The 20,497-nt window shown below is 35.8% G+C and overlaps 1 protein-coding gene across 1 annotated transcript in view; it reads right to left on the bottom strand.

The window, feature by feature from the left end:
- The window catches only part of LOC122489639 (muscular LMNA interacting protein), a 250,265-nt gene that overhangs the window by 81,761 nt on the left and 148,007 nt on the right, over window positions 1-20,497 (bottom strand). Inside the window, 4 exon segments of the mRNA XM_043591667.1 lie at window positions 4,540-4,599; window positions 4,707-4,790; window positions 4,874-4,939; window positions 19,516-19,587. Of these exon segments, the coding sequence (XP_043447602.1) occupies window positions 4,540-4,599; window positions 4,707-4,790; window positions 4,874-4,939; window positions 19,516-19,587 (282 nt within the window).

The following is a 20,497-nucleotide window of genomic DNA, read 5'->3' as shown; positions in this document are numbered from 1 at the left end:
AGAGGGTATTATGCTAAGTGAAATAAATGAGACAAAGACAAATACCATATGATTTCATTCATATGTGGAATTTAAAAAACAAATGAACAAACAAAAGCAGTAAAAGACTTTTAAATACAGAGAACAAACTGATGGTTGCCAGAGGGGAGGGGGAAGAGGGAAGGGCAGAATGGATTAAGGGGCGTGGGAGATACAGGCTTCCAGTTATAGAATGAATAAATCACCGGAAGAAAAGATACAGCACAGGAAATACAGTCAGTGGTACCATAACAGCACTGTATGATGACAGATAGTAGCTACTCTCGTGGTCACAGAGCATAATATATAGAATTGTCAAATCATGATGTTGTAATCCAAGATTAATGTAATATTATGTATCACCTCTGTTGCAGTTTTTTTTTTTTTAAGCGGGGGAAAAGAAAATTTTCCGGAAAGGATTCACCATTCTTGGTATCTTTAAGAATATCCGTGACTCATGGGAAGAGACAAGACTATCAACATTCACAAGAGTTTGGAAGAAGTGGATTCCAACCCTCATAGATGACTTTGAGGGGTTCAAGACTTCCGTGGAGGAAGTAAGTGCAGATGTGGTAGAAACAGCAAGAGAACTAGAATTAGAAGTTGAGCCTGAAGATGTGACTGAAATGCTGCCAGCTCATGATGAAACCTGAGTGGATAAGGAGTTACTTCCTATGGATGAGCAAAGAAAGCAGTTTCTTGAAATGGAATCTACTACTGGTGAAGATGCCAGGAACATTGTTGAAACGAGAATTAAGGAATTAGAATAGGACCTAAACTTAGTTGATAAAGCAGATAGCAGGGCTTGACAGGATTGACTCCAATGTTAAAATAATTTCCACTATGGGGACAATGCTGTCAAACAACATCACATGCCACAGAGAAATCCTTCCTGAAACGTAGACTTAATGGATGTGCCACACTTCACTATTAATTTATTTTATTTTATTTTACTTTAAATGGTTATTTTTTAAATTTATTTTAAGAGAGAGAGGAAGAGTGCTGGTGGGGAGGAGCAGAGAGAGAGAGGAGAGAGAGAATCCCAAGCAGGCTCTATGCTCAGCCCAGAACCTGACACGGGGCTCAATCTCATGAACCACGAGATCATGACCTGAGCCGATATCAGAAGTCAGATGCTCAACTGACTGAGCCACCCAGACACCCCAACTCACTATCATTTTACATTAATAAATTGCCACAGCCACCAAAGCCTTCAGCAACCACCAACCTGATCAGTCAGTAGCCATCAACATCAAAGCAAGATCCTCCACCAGCAAAAAGAAGTGACTGCAGACGTGGTACAAATAGCAAGAGAATGAGCATTAAAAGTGGAGCCTGAAGATGTGCCTGAATTGCTGCGATCTTATGATCAAACTTGAACAGATGAAGAGCTGCTTCTTATGGATGAGCACAGAAAGTGGTTTCTTGAGATGGAATCTACTCCTGGTGAAGATGCCGGGAAGACTGTTGAAATGACAACAAAGGATTTAGAGAGTGACCTACACTTAGTTGATAAAGCTGTGGCAGGATTTGAGAGGACTGACTCTCATTTTGAAAGAAATTCTACCATGGGTAAAATGCTATCAAACGGCATCACACGCTACAGAGAAATCATTCGTGAAAGCAAGAGTCTGTTGATGCAGCAAACTTCATTGTTGTCCTATTTTGAGAAATTGCCACAGCCGCCCCAGCCTTCAGCAACCACCACCCTGATCAGTCAGCCACCATGAACATCAAGGCGAGACCCTTTACCCACAAAAAGATTATGACACACTGAAAGTTCTAAGGATGGTTAGCATTTTTAGCAATAAAGTATTCTTAATTAAGATAGGTACATTGTTTTTTAGACATAATGTTCTTGCACGCTTAGTAGACTATGGTATAGTATGAACATAAATTTTGTATGCATTGGGGAACTAAAAAATTGATTTGATTCACTTTACTGTAATATTCCCTTTATCGCAGTGGTCCAGAGTTGAACCAGCAATATCTCCAAGGTGTGCGTTAACTATCACTATCCCTCGCCCACCCTTCTCATCTGACACACTTCATCCCTGGCTCACTATACTGAAGCCATGCTGGCCTTCACCTTCATGCACACGAAGTTCCTTCCTGTCTCAGGAAATGTGCACATGCTTTACACCTCTGCCTGAGGACTAATCTCCCTGATCTTTCTATGGAGGACGCTTTCATTTTTGCTGTCAGCTTGAAGTCTACTTTCTGATCACTATAGCCAAAGTATCCCCCTTAGGTTCCCCTTAGGTTACTTTGTCTTGCTCGCCATTATCTCCCCAATGCCTCACGGCACCAGGCCCACAGAAGGCACTTAATAAATACTTGTTAGAATGAAATAGTTATCTTAAATTTAGTTACCTAGAATAATTATTTTTAATACCATGAGCATTAAATGTTTGTTAAATAAATCAATAATATATATTATTATTCACATATTACCACTTATTTTTATTATAAAATATAATATAAAATACTTTTTTCCTTTTTTAAAAAAATGTTTATTTTGGGGAGAGAGAGAGAGAGAGAGAGCGAGCACATGCAGGGGAGGGGCAGAGACAAAGGGAGGCAGAGAATCAGTGCACATTCAGTGCTGTCAGTGCAGAGCCTGATGCAGGGCTCAAACTCATGAACCATGAGATCATCACCTGAGTTGAAATCCAGAGTCAGATGCTTAACCAACTGAGCCACCCAGGTGCCCCTAAAGTACTTTTTATATGTCTAACAAATGGAATAAAAAATATATTTTAAAATTTATATAGTCTCTGGCAAATCAATGTTTCATATTTTTAAAATTTTTTTTCAACGTTTTTTATTTATTTTTGGGACAGAGAGAGAGAGCATGAACGGGGCAGGGGCAGAGAGAGAGGGAGACACAGAATCAGAAACAGGCTCCAGGCTCCGAGCCATCAGCCCAGAGCCTGACGCGGGGCTCGAACTCACGGACCGCGAGATCGTGACCTGGCTGAAGTCGGACGCTTAACCGACTGCGCCACCCAGGCGCCCCAATGTTTCATATTTTTAGATTAAATGATTTAAAGAATACACAATGAAATAGATAAATACAAAACCACAATTCTCCATTTGTAGGTACTCCCCACTAAAATATAATTTCTTAATATTGATGATTATTGGTTACTGAGTTTCTAAGTCATTATTAATGGATAATTGTCTATGATACTCTAATTAAAAATTACTCTTTTAGTTATAAGCAATTCTGTATATTTATTTTTTTAAGTTTATTTATTTATTTTGAGAGAGAAAGCACAAGCAGGGAAGGGGCAGAGAGAGAGGGAGAGGGAGAACCCCAACAGGCTTCATGCTGTCAGCACAGAGCCAGACACGGGGCTTGAACTCATGAACTGTGAGATCATGACCTGAGCCAAAACCAAGTCAGATGCTTAACTGACTGAGCCACCCAGGCACCCCAGCAATTCTGTACATTTAAAACCTGTTTTGGGGGTGCCTGGGTGGCTCAGTCGGTTGAGTGTCCATCTTTGGCTCAGGTCATGATCTCGCGGTCCATGAGTTCAAGCTCTGCATCAGGCTCTGTGCTGACAGGTTAGCGCCTAGAGCCTGCTTCATATTCTGTGTCTCCCTCTCTCTCTCCCCCTCCTTCATTAGTTTTTTTTAAGAAATAAAACCTGCTTTGTACACACAATGTACAAGTTTTAAGAGGAACATGAAAAAAGCATTAATACTAATTCCAAGAGTAAAAATAAGGCTGACAAAAAAGAAAAAAAATCCTGACAATTATAAAGAAAAAAAAAACACAGCCATTTTGAAAATTTGATGAGTAGATCTGTATTAAGCATCCAGAAAATAGTAATTTGGGGAAATGTAGTCTTTTATTCCAACAATTGAAAATGGCTACATTACAAGAAGGAAATAATTAAATACTCAATTACAACAATTAATGACTTAGTAGTATCCTAACCATCTAAAGCATCCAGGTTTCTGTCCCTCTGAGTCAAAGAACAATGAATAAACTTAGTCAACAAAAAGAAAAAAATTCCAGGAATAACAACTGTGTCAAAAGTTCTTAGCCTGATGTAACTTCAGTCTACTTCCTTTTCCACTTCTGTAATTCTAAGTGATAATCAATTACTAACTACTGAAAATATGGTTTGAGATAAGAATAAGCCACAAATTCTATATGCTGTTCTTAAGATGCTTTCTAAAATGCCAGCAAAAAGGACATAGTCTAATACTTTGACTTTCAACCTGTCTTGAACTTAAGCCATAGTTAGAAATAAATTTACTTTGCAACCCTGTACATACATACTTCTATACGTACACGTAAACAAATTGAAACATATGTAAATAATACCCACTCACTACTTGGAACAGAGTCTGGTATTTTACATTCTTACTGTTCTTTTTTTAAAACGCTGGTTGATATTCAACTAAATTAACTTCCCAATTCACTATGGAGCCTCAACCTGAAGTTTAAAACTACTGATCTGCTAACTCTTAAGTTTCAGTAAATTATATTAAGTATATACATACTTTCATTGTGTCAGAAACCAACAATGTCTGTGAGGAACTTGAAGGAGAATCAGAAGAATTCTGGAAAAAAAAAAAGGACAAGCCTATGATACATCTTACTCAAAAAGAGGAAAATGAAGAGAAGCAAAGCAAATGTTTGAATTGCACATTCTAGTCTAAGGCATTACCATAGACAAGGAATCCTGTAAGACCTTATCAATGGTAGCACAGAGCTCTTCAGTTTGCTGTCTGAGCTGTGCAGGGAAACAAAACTGGAAGAATTGAAACCAGTACTGAGTTAGCAATGAGTTTCGGGATCTTTGTTTCAAAAGCATGGGTAGTCTGAAGTCATTACCTCCAGAGGCGGGTCTAATGTGTTGTCCTTGAAGACACTTTCAGTCTTGGCTGGCTCATCGAGTGCCTAGTGATAAATGAAATAGTTCTCATGTGAGGCTTTTAGTCAAATACAGAAGTAGAAGAAAAGTATCTTCAAAGAAAGCCCTGTAGTTCTCAACATCTCAAAAAAGAAAAAAAAAATATGTTTGAATCATTTGATGAGCTATTATTTGGCATGGAAGCATTTTCCATATTTGTCTAGTTTCTCCAATGTAATTAGTATCTCCAATATAAGTTGCTGAAATAAAGAAAGGTGGCTGAGATTTTAAACATACAAACTTGAACTTGGACATCTTGTATATGCAAATGAGCCTTGTCCCCTTCAAAGAAGTCATCTTGGGAAGCCACACACAGAAACAATGATGTAGCCGTTTCTTATTATATTTATATTATAAAAACTGTCTGAGGAAATGCTTCAGAGCCAGTTTACAAAAAACATGCACACACAAGAAGAAAAAACCTGTCTCATTTCTAAAAAATTTTAAATGTTTATTTTTGAGAGGAAGACAGAGCATGAGCAGGGGAGGGGCAGAGAGAGAGGGAGACACAGGATGCAAAGGAGGCTCCAGGCTCTGAGCTGTCAGTACAGAGCCCGACGCGGGACTTGAACTCACAAACTGTGAGATCATGACCTGAGCTGAAGTTGGATGCTCAACAGACTGAGTCACCCAGATGCCCCAAACCTGCCTCATTTTTAATAATTTATATCCAAAAAGTCTTGGTTACTTTATTCACCAGATTTGGACTCAAATGACACTCAAACCGCTTTTGAAACATACTTTTTTATTTATTGTGATGTACTTCAGATATATAAATGGAGAAAATAAGATGGCCCTCTATATAGTGTACCTACTCCATTGAGAATGAGAAGTAAAGCATTACAAAATATTAGAGGCCAGTATATATTTACTGGTTATTCATGTTTTCTTTTATATATTTTCTCATTGTTCTGCTGGGTGGTCTGATTTTTATTCATTTGTTGGAAAATGTGATATAATCTGCATGCAAAATATTTGTCAATTAGATGTCATGTAAACATCTTCAAAGTCTTGGCTCCCCTTTTCATGAGTGTCATGATGTCTTTTGTCAACACATGTAAGTTTTCATTGCAGTGTGGTCAAGTTTTCATCATTTTCCTTTGTGGTTGGTGTTTCCTTTCAGAAACTCCTTCCTAATCTAATAAGTCACTCCCTCCCTTGGGAGAGAGTCTTAAAAGTAGGAGTGTTAGATATGTGTTCTAAACCCTTCATGCCACAGTGGGGAGGTGGGGGTTCTCTCCCAATTGCATGGAGCTATGCCAAGATTAGAGTTTTTAAGGAGAGTGTGTTTCAGCCTTCTTTCTTTATTTATTTATTTTTACCTGTTTTGATAGTGTCATTCATCCAGTGTGTTGGAGTCACTCACAGAATCTCTGGACTTCTCTCAGAGAAAGTGCTCCATGTATAGCTAGCTGTATATTGGGTGTGTCTGTGGGAGGAGGGAAGTTCAGAAGTCTCCTAGGTCACCATCTTGGCAGCACACCTTTATCATTTCTCATATTTATTTGCATCTACCTACTTTAAAAAAAAATCAATTTCTCAGAGAATGATCAATTCCTACTCTCTTAGACTAAATTTTAGCCTTGAATTTCTTTGGCATACTCATATCCCATTTCAGTAATATCTGTTCACATCTTTACTGTTTCCTTCCTTCTATCGTTTTTGGGTTTATCCTGATTTTCCTCATTGTATTCCTTTTGTTTCATAGCACAAGTTAAAATATGTAGTGTGATCATTGCCATTCATTCTCAATACATCTTTAAATATTACTGTTAAGATTTCTTAGATTCATGGGTTATTTAAAAGTAGTTTTCCCTTTTATTTTTAAAAATATGAGGATTTTTTCCAATTTCAGAATTACCTACTAATTATGTTATGGCCAAGGAATTTGTTCATAATAGTAAGTTGCTGTGAAGTTTGTGATTTATGGCATAAGGCATAGTGTTTGTAAATATTTCATTTATATTTAAGAAAATATCTATTTTCCAGAGGTTGTCTGTGGGATTCTGTGTGTGTGTGTGTGTGTGTGTGTGTGTGTGATCGAAATTATTCATTGTTCTGTTCAAATTATCTCTAGTTTTACTGGGTTTTCTACATACTTATTCTATCAGTAACTGAAAGTGTCATCATCAAATCTCAGGGAATTATAATGGGTCTGTTAATTTCTCCCTGTGATACCAGCAATTTTTGCTCAACATAGTTTGAAGCCATTTTATTAGCTACATTCATAATTAGAAGTATTCTTCCCTCATGAATTAAGTATTTACCATTATGAAGTGACCCTCTATCTCCCCAGTAATGCTTGATGTCTTAATATCTATTTTGCCTGATACAACCAAATGCTTTAATTAGCATTTTACTAGTTTATCAGTTTTTGCCTCTTTATTTTCAACATCCTGCATTCGAACATTAAAAATCAGTGGTTTATAAAAAGCAGATGTCTAGAATTCATGTTTTGATTCAGTCTCATCTCCATTGTTTTTTAATTGAAGAGGTTAACGTTTCTTTTATTACAATTATTTACACATTTAAATGTTTCCAACATATCTGTTTTATTTTTGTTTCACTTTTTCTATTTAATTTGTATTCAATTTTTGAATGTTTTAACTGATTAAATTTTTGGGGTTTTTACTTACTCATTTTTCCCTCCACCAATTTGGACATTGTGGCAGACACTGTTAGGTGTTCACCAAGTACTTTGATTTTTTTTCAAACACAGAAATACATTTCCTTGGTCTCAAGAGTTTAGGTATGAGCTTGTAACTAATCCTTGCTAAATAAATGTGAGTAGAAGTCATATACAACCTCTGTTAAGGTTGCATCTACCTACTTACCTCTGGCACAAGGCGGCTAGAAACAGATATGGCTTCTCTCTTTTCACCTTCAGATAACTAAGATGTAAGATGGAAGCAGGTTACATCCCTGAATCACTCAATTACTGAGGCTTATGTGAGAGAGCCAAAATGAACTCTACCAAACTGTGACGTGGGAAGAAAATAAGCAATGATTGTGCTAAGCCACTGAAATATCAGGGTCTGTCCACTGTGGCAGTGAGTATGGCTTACATTAAAACTAATACAAATATTATAGACTGGTTTTTACAAATTAGTCTTGGAAAGTTTTCCATTCGTCCTAAGGTCTAAACCAAGCAATACAAAATCTAGATTTAATTCATGTACTATACAGGAATATGTGCAGTCTTCACCCCCTACCCTGGTTTTTATGTTCCAATTGCCTTAAATACATTTAATTATGCTACAAACATATCATCATGTTAAAATTTTTGCTTTAAATAGTTATAGGTATTTCAAAGGAATTTTTGAAAATTGTGGTTACCCACATATTTATTATTTCCCATGCTCTGCATTCCTTCCTGCAGTTCTGAGTTTCTATTCAAAATTATTTGTCTTCAGCTTGGCAAACTTCCTTCAGCATACTTTGTCATACAAATCTGTATGATTTATTAATAAATTTTACTTATAAAATTTATAAAATTTATTTAATTTATAAAATTTATTAATAAATTTTCTTAGTTTTCTTTTAGTTGAAAATGTCTTCATTTTGTCTTCATTCTTGAAGGAATTTTCCCTGGCTACACAATTTAGTTTTCTTTTTCTCTCTCAGCATTTAAAGGTGTCATTCTGTTGTCTTCTGGCCTCCACTGTTTCTTAGGAGAAGTTAGCCATCATTGTATTGTTCTTCCTCTGTATGTAATGCATTATTTTCCCCTAATTGCTTCCAAGATCTCCTCTTTATATTTAATTTGTAGAAGTTGAATTGTGATATGCTCAGTCATGGTTTTCTTTGAATCAAACACTTTGGAGACTATCTGAGCTTCTTAAAACTATACATTTATATCTTTTACTAGATTTGGAAAGATTTTGATTATTAGTTATTCAAATATTTTCTCTGCTCCATTCTCTCTCTCATCTCCCTCTGAGACTCTAATTACATTTTGATACCATCCTACAGGTCATTGGAACTCTTTTCATTTACTTAATTGTGTTCCCTTTCTATTCAGATCAGATCATTTCTAGCAATTTATCTTCAGGTTCACCAACACATCTGCTTCTCCAGTTTTATCTTAAAACAATCCAGGGAATTTTCTATTTCCAATATTTCCTTTTTCTTTTTTTCTGTTTATTTATTTATTTTGAGAGAGAGAGAGAGAGCAAGCAGGAGAGGAGCAGAGAGAGAGAGAGAGAGAGAGAGAGAGAGAGAGAGAGAGAGAGAATCTCAATCAGGCTCCACACTGCCAGTGCAGAACCCGACTCAGGGCTTGAACTCACGAACTGTGAGATCGTGACCTGAACTGAAACCAAGAGCTAGCTGGACGTTTAAACAACTGAGCCACCCAGTTGCCTCATCAATATTTCATCTTTCAATCTTAGAATTTCCATTTGAGTATATTTTATAGTTTCTAGTTTTGGAAAGTCCTATATAATTCATTATTAACATATTTTCCTTTATATCCTTGAGAATAGCTTTAAAATCCTTGCTAGCTAATTGCAATGCCTGGAACATCTTTGGGTCAATCTTTGTGACTTATACCTTCTCTGTGAGTATAGTTTACATTATCCTGTTCCTTTGTATGTCCAGAGATTAGAAATGTTTATAGCCTAGCTATCTTGAATGACATGTTATAAAGACTCCAAATTCTATTATGGTCCCCTGAAGAGTCTTTTTGTCACTGTTGCTTAGTTTTAGCAGATGGTTAATTTGGCTCCAAATTCTGCCTTCCTGCTGGTGAGCAGCAGCTAGAATCTCCGTTCAGGTAATTTATCCTTACCTCGACTTAGCTGGGCTTAACGGGCACATGTGTAACTCAGTGGTCATCCATGGGTATGGGCAGAGTTTACATGCAACATATGGGGCTTCTTTTCTGTGACTCATTCTTTTCCTGGCTTCTCCCCTCACTTTTTAGCTCTTGTGTAACCTTATGTTGTCTTCTCTGATTCCTCATTCGGTAAGTCTGCTGGTTTCTTGCTGAGTTTTAGTTGCTCCATGGTAGAGCTTCCCTTGGGTGCAAAACTCATAAAATCTCAAAAAACATTCAATTCCATTATGTCTTTACAAGCATGGACTCTACTGCAGTTTCTACTGATCACTTGGTCCAGTACTTTTAAACAATTTTATTTTTTGTATTTTGCCCACAGTTTATCATTGTTATCCACAAGAGGTGGTCCAATTCAAGCTACTCTTCAATTTCTATAAGCATCATGAGATAAACCAATTTTAATTTTTCAGCACAAATTTTCCTTATTAGCAGAGATTATGTAAATTTAAATCTCAAACCCACTTCGGGGTAGGCTTGGGGTTAAAGATTCCTTTTTCCTACACTGAGTCCAGACGATATAAGAATATTTGCTTGTCATTTCCCTTTGCAATTTTCTTCTTATCCATCTTGTAATTTAGAGGGTAACCCTTCAAAGATCCTGGCTTTATGACAAGGAGGCAATTCCAGTCCTCATATCACTCAGCTCCAAATCTTTCTCTCCCTTCACTGAGTTCATAGTAAAACGCAATCCCTACAGTTAGTGAGCACGATACCGGCAGAATAACCAAACATTCTGAATTTCAGCTTGCTTTTGGTATTCGACCCATGAGGATTTCCCCTACTTTTTGTGAATTCAGCGTTCTATTTGGGATGAACCACATAAAACTGTTGTATTCGACTGAAAATTATAGGCTGCCCTGTCCTTTTCTTTAGATTTACTTCTGTTCTTCACTTTTTCATTATCAGTCGATATATCCATTTCCTGACCAGAAAGTGTCACATCAGCTGTGGAACCATGGAATCTAAGGCTCAGCAGAATCAATTTTTCCTCTTCTAACAGAGCCAGTGATATAACAGACCCAGAACTATTAATCTTCACCAACAAGAACCATGTCCACATGCTAGTTGTCTTTTTGGCCTAGGATATACCTCCTAAGAATTCAGAAAAGTTACCTCTAAAAATAAGAATTTATCATCTTCTTATTTCAATAACTCACAAATCAAAATATTGTCTGGAACTTTTTTTTGAAAAATTTACTATTCTGCATTAAATAACAAAATATAAAACATTGTCTATGATAACTTAATAGAAACATGTGAGATTGCCTCTTTCTTATCATAAGAATTTCTATTTCGCTTTCCTCCTTTGTCCCTTAAACTTACTAGTCATGAGCAATGAATAGCAGGAACAGAAAATTTTGTAAAGATAACTCCTAGCTGGTGTTCAGATAGTTTAATTTTTCCCTGACACAGCGTTACAATCATCTATTTACCCTGTCAGTGAGTAAGAAGGAAGGGTCCCAAACTTACTGTTATAGGGATGGCCAAATACTTGACCTCTACCACTGGGCAGATGGAATCAACAACAGTTTATTAGTCACATGTACTCACAGCCCAGGGGAAGGGAATGCTGCACAGCACGCTCAGCCACATGAGGGTTGTGCTCAGGAACAAAGTATATAACTAGGGGGAAGCAGGCTTTGTAGTATAAGAGGGTGACATACATGTCCCCTGGTTTGCAGAAGGCTGTGACTGGCTTGTCTGAATCAGCAGGAACTTCACCTGGTCAGCTTGATAAGGAGGGTTAGGGGACCTTATCTGTGGGTGGAAAGTGGGAGGGGAACTTGCAATTAGGCTGCTTGAGGCCCCTCTTTCACTATATGTCAAGATGGCACATAAGATGGGGTCTTAATTTTAAACTTCATGTCACACATGGCTTCTAATTATAATGATAATTATGGAGAAGAAAAAAGTCTGAAATTAAGGACAAGGACTAAGAACAAACTCCTCAGGAGAGAAGCTTGATCTAGCCCTTCCTCCCCTTTCCAGCCATGCCTTGCACCTACTCCTCACTTGCATGCTGTCCTTCAATCACAAAAAACCACTGGAGTCCTTTGACCTTCTAACTTCATGTTACTAACTCCACCTAGATTGTCCTTCCTTCACTCCCAGCTCACTTAGAAAACTCCTATGTATTCTAAAGATCCTAATCAAATTCTCTTATGATGTATTTTTGGACCTCATACCAGGAAAAGTCTGTCATTTCCTCCTCGGGCACCATATCATTTCTGACATAATCTAAGCATATAATTGCATAATTACTTTTCAACAGTATCTATACCCAGCTCAACCATTTGTCTCCATCACAGTCAGAAAAATATGGTATTTATCATTGCAGCCCCAGGTTACAGCCAATGAAATATAATCAATAAAGATTTTAGGATGAATTGAAAGTGTAAACTAACAACTGAATGGAATGAAATGAATAAATGAATCATACAAATAATACGATTTTAATACTCAGCAACATGCTCTAGAGAAATGGCTTAAACTATTTGAATATTTTAAATAACAAATACATTAGTTTTTTTCCTGCATTTCAGTTAAATTTGTTACCATCAAAGATCTGAGCATATGATCCGTGTTAGTGTAATGAGCAGGTATTTTTCCAGCCAAAATCAAATAAGGTTAACATCTTAGTTACTCTGTGAGAACTTACAGTAGGCAAACACAACTTTCAATAGGCTATTTAAAATATTGAAATTTACTCAAAAACTGAAAAAACTACTCAGAGCCCTTGGAAAATCAAGAAAGATAACTGGTATTAGGTGAATAATGCTGCAACTTTGAAATAGAGCAATACTCAGACTGCATTAAAATTTGGATGAAAGGTTATTTCGAGTTTAAATAGCTTAGAAGTTTACTAAAATTGATTTTTTTTAAATTGATGAGTAGTTATTTGTCAAATGTATCATCTTGATTCACTCCTTCTAGCAGCCACAAAGAGTAGGGGTTTTTTCTCTGTAATACAAAATATATTTTAATAAAAATATATTAAATCTCCATTAAAAAGAACTGTAACCATAAATTGCTTTTTGACACCTTAGCCAGCAGGAGTGTATTGATGGGTTTTTTTTTAGATTTATTAATTTGAATAAAGGTGTGTCAGAACATTCTCCAATAAAATATTTTTATTAAAAACATATATTTTCTGCCAGATTGGACTACAACCAAGTGAGACATAAATGGCACATGCTTTGAATTCTATTTTTAAAGATTCTTAACTAATGTAAGTTATCAGTAATATTGTCATTAAAAGTCATTATATTTTGTGAAGAACAACGAACCATGGGGCCCTGTTTTCAAAATGAGAGCTAGTAAATCACATTTTTGGTAGAAAATAGTTTCTGAGCTCAGCACTACATTACAACTAAGAGCCAAGGACTGTGACCAAGCACTGTAAATCAAAGTTCTTATGGGAATTTATGCCAATAAACTATCATGGGTGTTTCTCACCTGAAAGGAGATCTCTGATGGAACTGTAAGCACGCTTAAGTCAGAGATATTTAATCAGTCTAAACTCCGCTCTGGAAGTAGGATTAAGGTCTAAAAATCTGAAGACAGAATGAATCAGTTGTACTCTAAATGAAGTTAGAAAGTAAACTACTTCTAAAGGGAGAATAATCGAACAGGGCTCATAAACTTTTTGTGATGCCTAAACTATCTAATTAGTTTGGATTTCAAAGATTTCATGGGCTGGTGACTCTGTTTTAGTCATGATCAAATTAACCACCCCCAAAATGATTCATGCTAAACCTAAGCACTCCTATACTTTGTTAATCTGACCAGCTATGTATTTGGTAGAATACATCCTCTGAAGACTACAAAAGCCTTATTTGATTTTCAATCATTAGTACAAAACCATTTGTAGGATTAGAGATAGTCTCAGGAAAATAAATCTCACTTTGATTATATAGTTGGAGATTCAGATCTGAATAGCATTCAGATCTGAAGAAAAAGGGGAAATGTACACTGTAAGCCGAAAGGGCTTTCTATTTATATTTAAAAGCACAGCTTCTTTAAAGATATAGAGATATTTATCATTACATTATTTTCATGAGTGGTGTAAAAGCTTCAACAATTGAGGAAATCTACTTGGATTTTATAATCCCAAAATCTTTGAAGGGTTGACTGTCCCTACCAGACAGAAGGAAGGGAGTTTGTGCAAACCATTACAGCCTTTTAAAAACCCATTCATCTAGGCTCAGAGGCAGAAGAATTCATACTTTTCCTTCATTTAATTAAGGACATCAGAAAGGTGTGCCTGTTTCCAGCCCAAACCTCTTTCACTGGAATGCGCTTCATCTCTTTCAGTAACTCAAGGGATTGAGCTAGTTTGTAAACCTCCCTTACTCAAGACTCAGAGCTAAGTAATTTACAAGTCTCTTTAATTGTTCCTCATTAAAAAACAAAGAAGATTTGGTTTCTAATTGGATGAGGATTTAAATATATTTTAGCAAGTAATAAAAGAAAGTATTGTAGACAGAAATCCAAAATCATCGTTTCTTGGTCAATATTTCACTTTAGCTGGTCACTGTCACTGTTGCCTGGTGAACAGGGAAAGGCTGGGCGATAATCACATAAAGTCCAATTCAGTAACTTATGAGCTCTGCTGCTTTGGGGAATTTACTTGGTATCTTTGAACATCAAAATCTTCACAGAGTTGTGAGGACAGTAAAGTATTTAGCTGAATGCCAGATTCACTAGAATATTCAATATGGCAAGTATTGTGATTGTATTTCTAATTGTTAAAAGTTATCAAATCTAAAATCAACTCAATTCCCTTATAGAAGAAGGTTCTTTATAGTTTTTCCATGGAAGTAGAATTTATGAAGCTTATTCCACCCTAAAGAAAGATTTTTAATTATCATTGTCTCAGTTATCAAACACTAAGCTCCTTGATTTTTATAATCCTCTGAGCAAAAATTTGCCTTATGATCCTATGAATAAAATTGGAAATTTTAGAGACCTTCCCAGTTGCAAACCAAAGTAATTCATTCAATGAACATTTAACAAAAAACTACTATATTTTCTCAAATAGTTCATAGTGGGGAAAAAAAAAAACACCAACATGCATAATTATGGTTTGGCAAGTGCTTTAAAAGAGATATGTGCATGGTATACAACTGCCTGAGGAGAACCAACTGGAATAGTTGTGGGTCCTGGGCACTTTTCCATCAAGTAAGAGATGTCTCTCTAGTATAGGCCATATGCTAAGCTAGCAACCAGATTTTGTTAAATTTTTGAGACATTCAGAGACCTTAAAATATTCTCACCCAAAGACGTATGCTTAATCAGATTAAAGTTTACCAACTCATGTTTAAAAAATTTAAGCTGGCAATTTAGAAAAAATTGATTTGAAAACTGACAAGACATCTCAAATCTTTACCTTTCCATTTTTATAGCACAGTTTTTACAATCGTCTTCAAAATGGCTCTCTTTAACTTCCTTCTACCAGGAAAAATAAAATTATTTTTATACCTTAACTTTTATTTAAATAATTAACCCTACAATTTATATGTGTTATTTATAAAATTGAGCTACCCTATCATTCTTCTTTCAAACTCACACAGCTTATGAATTAAATGTGTCTTGAAATTGGCAGATAGTAATGCTATTTGTTGGAAAATTGTACCTAACTCTAACCTTGATTTTATCCTGAGGAATACTTGTGCAGAAAGGAACGGAGAACTTCAACTGCTCTAAAAAAAAAAAAAAGTGCTTTCCTGGAAAAATATTAATCACTTGGGAAACAATAAAGATGCATACTATTTTATTTTGTGGAAATACTCCTTTCTTCATCTTTCCTTTTCTTAATATATTTTCAGAATAAAAATAAAAAGCCATTAATTAGAATACTAACATGAGTCCTTCAGTTTAATTTTAACTTTTTACCTATTGCTATCAGGCTCAGATGAGAAGAAGAAAAATTAGTCAATAAGAGAAAGACCTTTGACACTCTCTGAACAGAACAATAGTACACATAAAAAGACGAAATAGTAATGTATAAAGTTATTTCCTCTATTATATTGTTGAATATATCATAATAAGGTTCATGGACAATCACAAATGTAAGCTGATCTGATTACTTTGTTCCTGCTTTGTAATCACTTGTATTTCATCCTTATCTCAGTCTTGGAGAAGATGATTATTGGCAGGAGATGAAGCCAGAGACTCTGAAGCTAACACGTTAAAATATGTCTTACATTTATCTCTTCTTATAAAGCCTTAGTTAAGCTAAAAATGCTTTCTTCCTAAATGTTCACGAGGAGAAAAATGATAGAATACAGAATAAGCTATAAATTTAAGTTTTGATGCAGACAATAAATTACAAAACAGAAATACCAGAAACCTCAGGTCCGCTGCCAACAAAATGTACTCTTTTGAAAATTATGGGTTTCGTCTAGGAGTGATTAAAGCTGAAACCAATCCAGTGATTCCATGAGAATTTAATATCTGATTGAAAGGGATGCCTGTATTTCAATGTGGAGAAAACCTTGCGTTTTAAAAAGATAACATTATTTTTTAAAGTGATTCTGATTCCTCATTAATTATACCATATACTATGAAACAAAATGTGGTATAAAATATCAACCATAAGTTTAATCTGGTTAGGGGAGAGAATAATTGTTAAACTGAATTAAATACATTGGCTCTATCTTTAAGGCATTCCACCGCGTAAATCCTAACAGAATACTATAATGGGACTGCAGCACCCTTCCTTTTGTGGTACTCTGTGTGATAGTAAAGGGATCTCAGAAAATATTCCAAAGTGTTAATCCTTCCCAAAATAGATGAGTTTCTGCTAAGTATAGTCTTAATTTTCCTACTCAATTCAGAAATAAGTCCCTTTGATTTTAACTGCATAGAAAGAGTTCTATTATATAAACAGATAGATAAAAAGACCTACATTATCAGATTTTTTTTTTTAATTTTTTTAATGTCTATTTTTGAGAGAGACAGAGTGTGAGTGGGGGAGGGGCAGAGAGAGAAAGGGAGACACAGACTCTCAAACAGGCTCCAGGTTCTGAGCGGTCAGCACAGAACCAGATGTGGAGCTAGAACTCAAAAGGAGATCATGACTTAGGCTGAAGCTGGATGCTTAACCCACTAAGCCACCCAGGTGACCCCCAGATTTTTTTTTTCTTAAAGCTACAGTACATGAAAGGAGCACCATAATATCATTCAAGAAATATTAGTGAAAATGGAAATAAATGCTGATAAAATATAAAGATAAGACTTTTGTTATTTAAAAATTCTTACAAATTAAAATTCCTCATTAAGGAACACACGTCATGGAAAAGCCAACAATAAATAAATTAAATTATACAAAGGCTCTAAAGAAAAAACAGACATATGCCAAGTTTCATGACCTTTGAACAATTCAAGTATTTATGGTCCAAAACCAACTTATCTCAGCCAAAAGACAATTACCCACACTAGTGTTTCTACACTAGTGTTTCAATTCTCCCTAGAAAAACACTATTTTTAATTAGACATCATGATATTTATATTCTGTTGTGCTAAAAAATAAAAAATAAAAATATGCTTCCTAAAAGAGTAGGTCTTTTGGGGAGTGAGGGTGGGGGAGAGGGAAAAACGGGTGATGGACCTTGAGGAGGGCACTTGTTAAGATGAGCACTGGGTGTTGTATGTAAGTGATGAACCCCAGGAATCTACCCCCAAAACCAGGAGAACACTTTACACACTGTATATTAGCCAATTTGACAATAAATTATAAAATTTAAAAATTAAATAAATAAATAAATTTTGACTTAAAAATAAATGAAGAAAAATATTATGAAACATAGACTTCTATTTTAAAATGGTATTGCAGTTCTGTTTCATTAAAAAGAATAAATTATGTAGACAATATCCTTAAACATAAATACATACATAAATAAAACACAAAACCTCTCCTATATGAAACTGCATCAGGCTCGATACATAGTGATGCCACAGTACACATTGATGGAATGGGTTTGTGATGAAATTGGAAATTAAACTAATGGTTTTTCATTTTTAATGACCAACTAATAGGTTATAATGTCTAAAATCCATTTAATTGGAAGAAAAGAGAGCTGGTAGACAGAGATTCTGGAACCAATAATGATATCCAGCTTATCTTAACAAAAGTCTTCCAAGAAGAAGTAACTGTTATTTCTCTAAACAGAAAATGGATACGGTGCTGGCACACAGGTACGGGAGAATGTGCTAGGGTAGGTAAGACAAGTATGATGGAGGGACACCGACAGGTGTCTATTCCTTTGCCTGGCCAGCTGCTGGGAGGAGAGTTTCTCCCATTTCTGTGGAGGGAGACACTGTGACCAGATTTCAGAAACTGTCCATCTAAAATGGGCAGAGGGTCTGCGGTGAGAAAATATTGCCGCTATGACTCAACATGACAACCCAAGACAATAGGATAAGGGACAACTGGCAAAAGTATCACCTCCTGCATCCTCCTGAGCCTCCTAAAGTCACTGTTTTAGGCCCATCTCATCTTTTCATGAGCTAAGAAAGGTAGAGATTCAGAAGAGAAGCTGGAGAAAACGTTGCAGATCTCTCTGCAGCCCAGCAACTCCTCAACCCCCTAGTTGAAAGCATTCAGACATATAGAGCATAGACTCTGGGCCACACATGGATAATTGGGAATTAGCTCTCAGAGATATATGACAGCAGAGGTGCTGCCCACCAATGCCCACCTATACGCTACAAAGCATCTCCCACTAACAGTTACTACATTTTAGACAAGAGATCATGCAAAGATTTTATTTCCCAGATCATACTGACATAACAAGAAAGTATATTCATAAATCAGTGGTCAAAATACCACCTGGTTGGCAAACATTAACATTTTGACAAATGATAATAACAGTATTTGAAATGCTATAATTACGCCGAAGAAAATAGGCTTAATGCACTGAGAGGTAAATTGCTTTAATAAATATCATAAAAATAACATGGAATGAATAATTTCATACACTTGGTAATTGATTTCACTTCCATTCTGATATAATCCTCCATGTGGCTTTCATTTGAGCATATGTAATGTGCTTATTAACCAAGAGGCTCTAATTTAATTTACCTACTGAAGCAGGAGCCTGTAATTTTATAATTAATGACTTTTAATAGCAAAGCAAAAATGCCCTAAAGGCATGTGAAAGCAGCTGGGTCACTAGAAGTGATCTCAATCCTCCCTCCCGTTCATGGAAGTAGGACCAATGGCTGGTGAGAACGGACAAAGAGGTTTAGCCCATGTCGGGATCAAAGCCGTTACGTTGGATACTCAGCTAATACATTTCCACCCTATGGAAGCCACTACTAGTGACCAAGTCTTGACCAAGTTGCCCACATGTAACCCCATTTTACCTCCACTCTTTTGATCAATGTGAAAAGAGGTGGAAGCTCTTAAATACAATCACTTAAAATTCCAAAGGACAGGGATGTATCAAAATCTGCATCAAGTTTTCATGACTGCTTTACAATGAACTGGACAATTCTGGGCTCATATTTAGCCTCTGGTAATAAATTCTAGGCTCATATTTAGTGGCTGGTGATAAAGCAATGATGTGTCAAATTCTATTCACCAAGATGCTTTCATCATGTCACCCTAAACTAAGAGCAAATTTTAGTAAAAGCAGAACTTTAAAACAGACATTTTTAGAACATATAACAAAACTGACAGTAGAAACATAAAATTCCCTCTGCTTTTGAACCAACACTGACCTTCTGTTCCAAAAGCAATGTGTTTGTAGGGATTGCTGCAAAAGCCTTGTAGCTTGACTTGGTCTTGTATTGCTAGAATGAGTAACCAGAAAGCAAGAGTGGAGATGAAAAGAGGGAAGAATAGAACATAATTTTAGACTAGTGCTACCAAGTTAAATGACAGGTTATCAAATGAAGAAAACAGTTATTACAACTTGTTTTTGACAGAAAACAAATTAGCTTACTATGTTAATATTTTATTAGAAAGAGAAAAAAAGAAACATCACGGTAAAATATCAGCCTAGGGATTATAGGCAATTATGTGCTATACAGTTTCAGAACTTAAAAACATCCATTTCTGCAAAGTTATATATAAATATCTCATGAGCAGTGTGCCCCTCATAGTCTATAAATGTGAGTGGGCTTTTTTTCCTTGATCCTCAAAGGAAATTGGTTCTTTTTTATAGTGCCATAATTAACAAACAGTCTTCCAACAAATTTAATTGAACTCTTGATACATTCTCTTGCATCATTCATAAAAACAAGGGTCAGAAGACATAAAATTTACCATCAGTGTTTATTAAGTAGCATATTGTGAATAGAGGTAATAGCAGCAATTTAATTCCATAATGAAAAAGCTAAAAGGCCAAACTTCTGATCATAAATTCACCTTTTTATTTTTTTTATTAAAAAAATTTTTTTAATCTTTTTTTCATTTTTGAGAGAGAAACAGTGTGAGCAGGGAAGGAGCAGAGAGAGAGGGAGACACAGAACCCGAAGCAGGCTCCAGGCCCCGAGCCATCAGCACAGAGCCCAACGCGGGGCTTGAACCCACAAACCGTGAGATCATGACCTGAGCTGAAGTCGGACGCTCAACCAACTGAGCCATTCAGGTGCCCCATAAATTCACCTTTTTAAACTTCATCATCTCCTGCTCTTTCTAATACAATTATATTAATGAATCAAATGCTAAAACATCCTGAGCTTTTAATAAAACTCAGAG

Source organism: Prionailurus bengalensis, chromosome B2, assembly GCF_016509475.1.
Source record: "Prionailurus bengalensis isolate Pbe53 chromosome B2, Fcat_Pben_1.1_paternal_pri, whole genome shotgun sequence".
Taxonomy (NCBI): Eukaryota; Metazoa; Chordata; class Mammalia; order Carnivora; family Felidae; genus Prionailurus; species Prionailurus bengalensis.
This window is presented reverse-complemented; position numbering and strand designations above follow the sequence as displayed.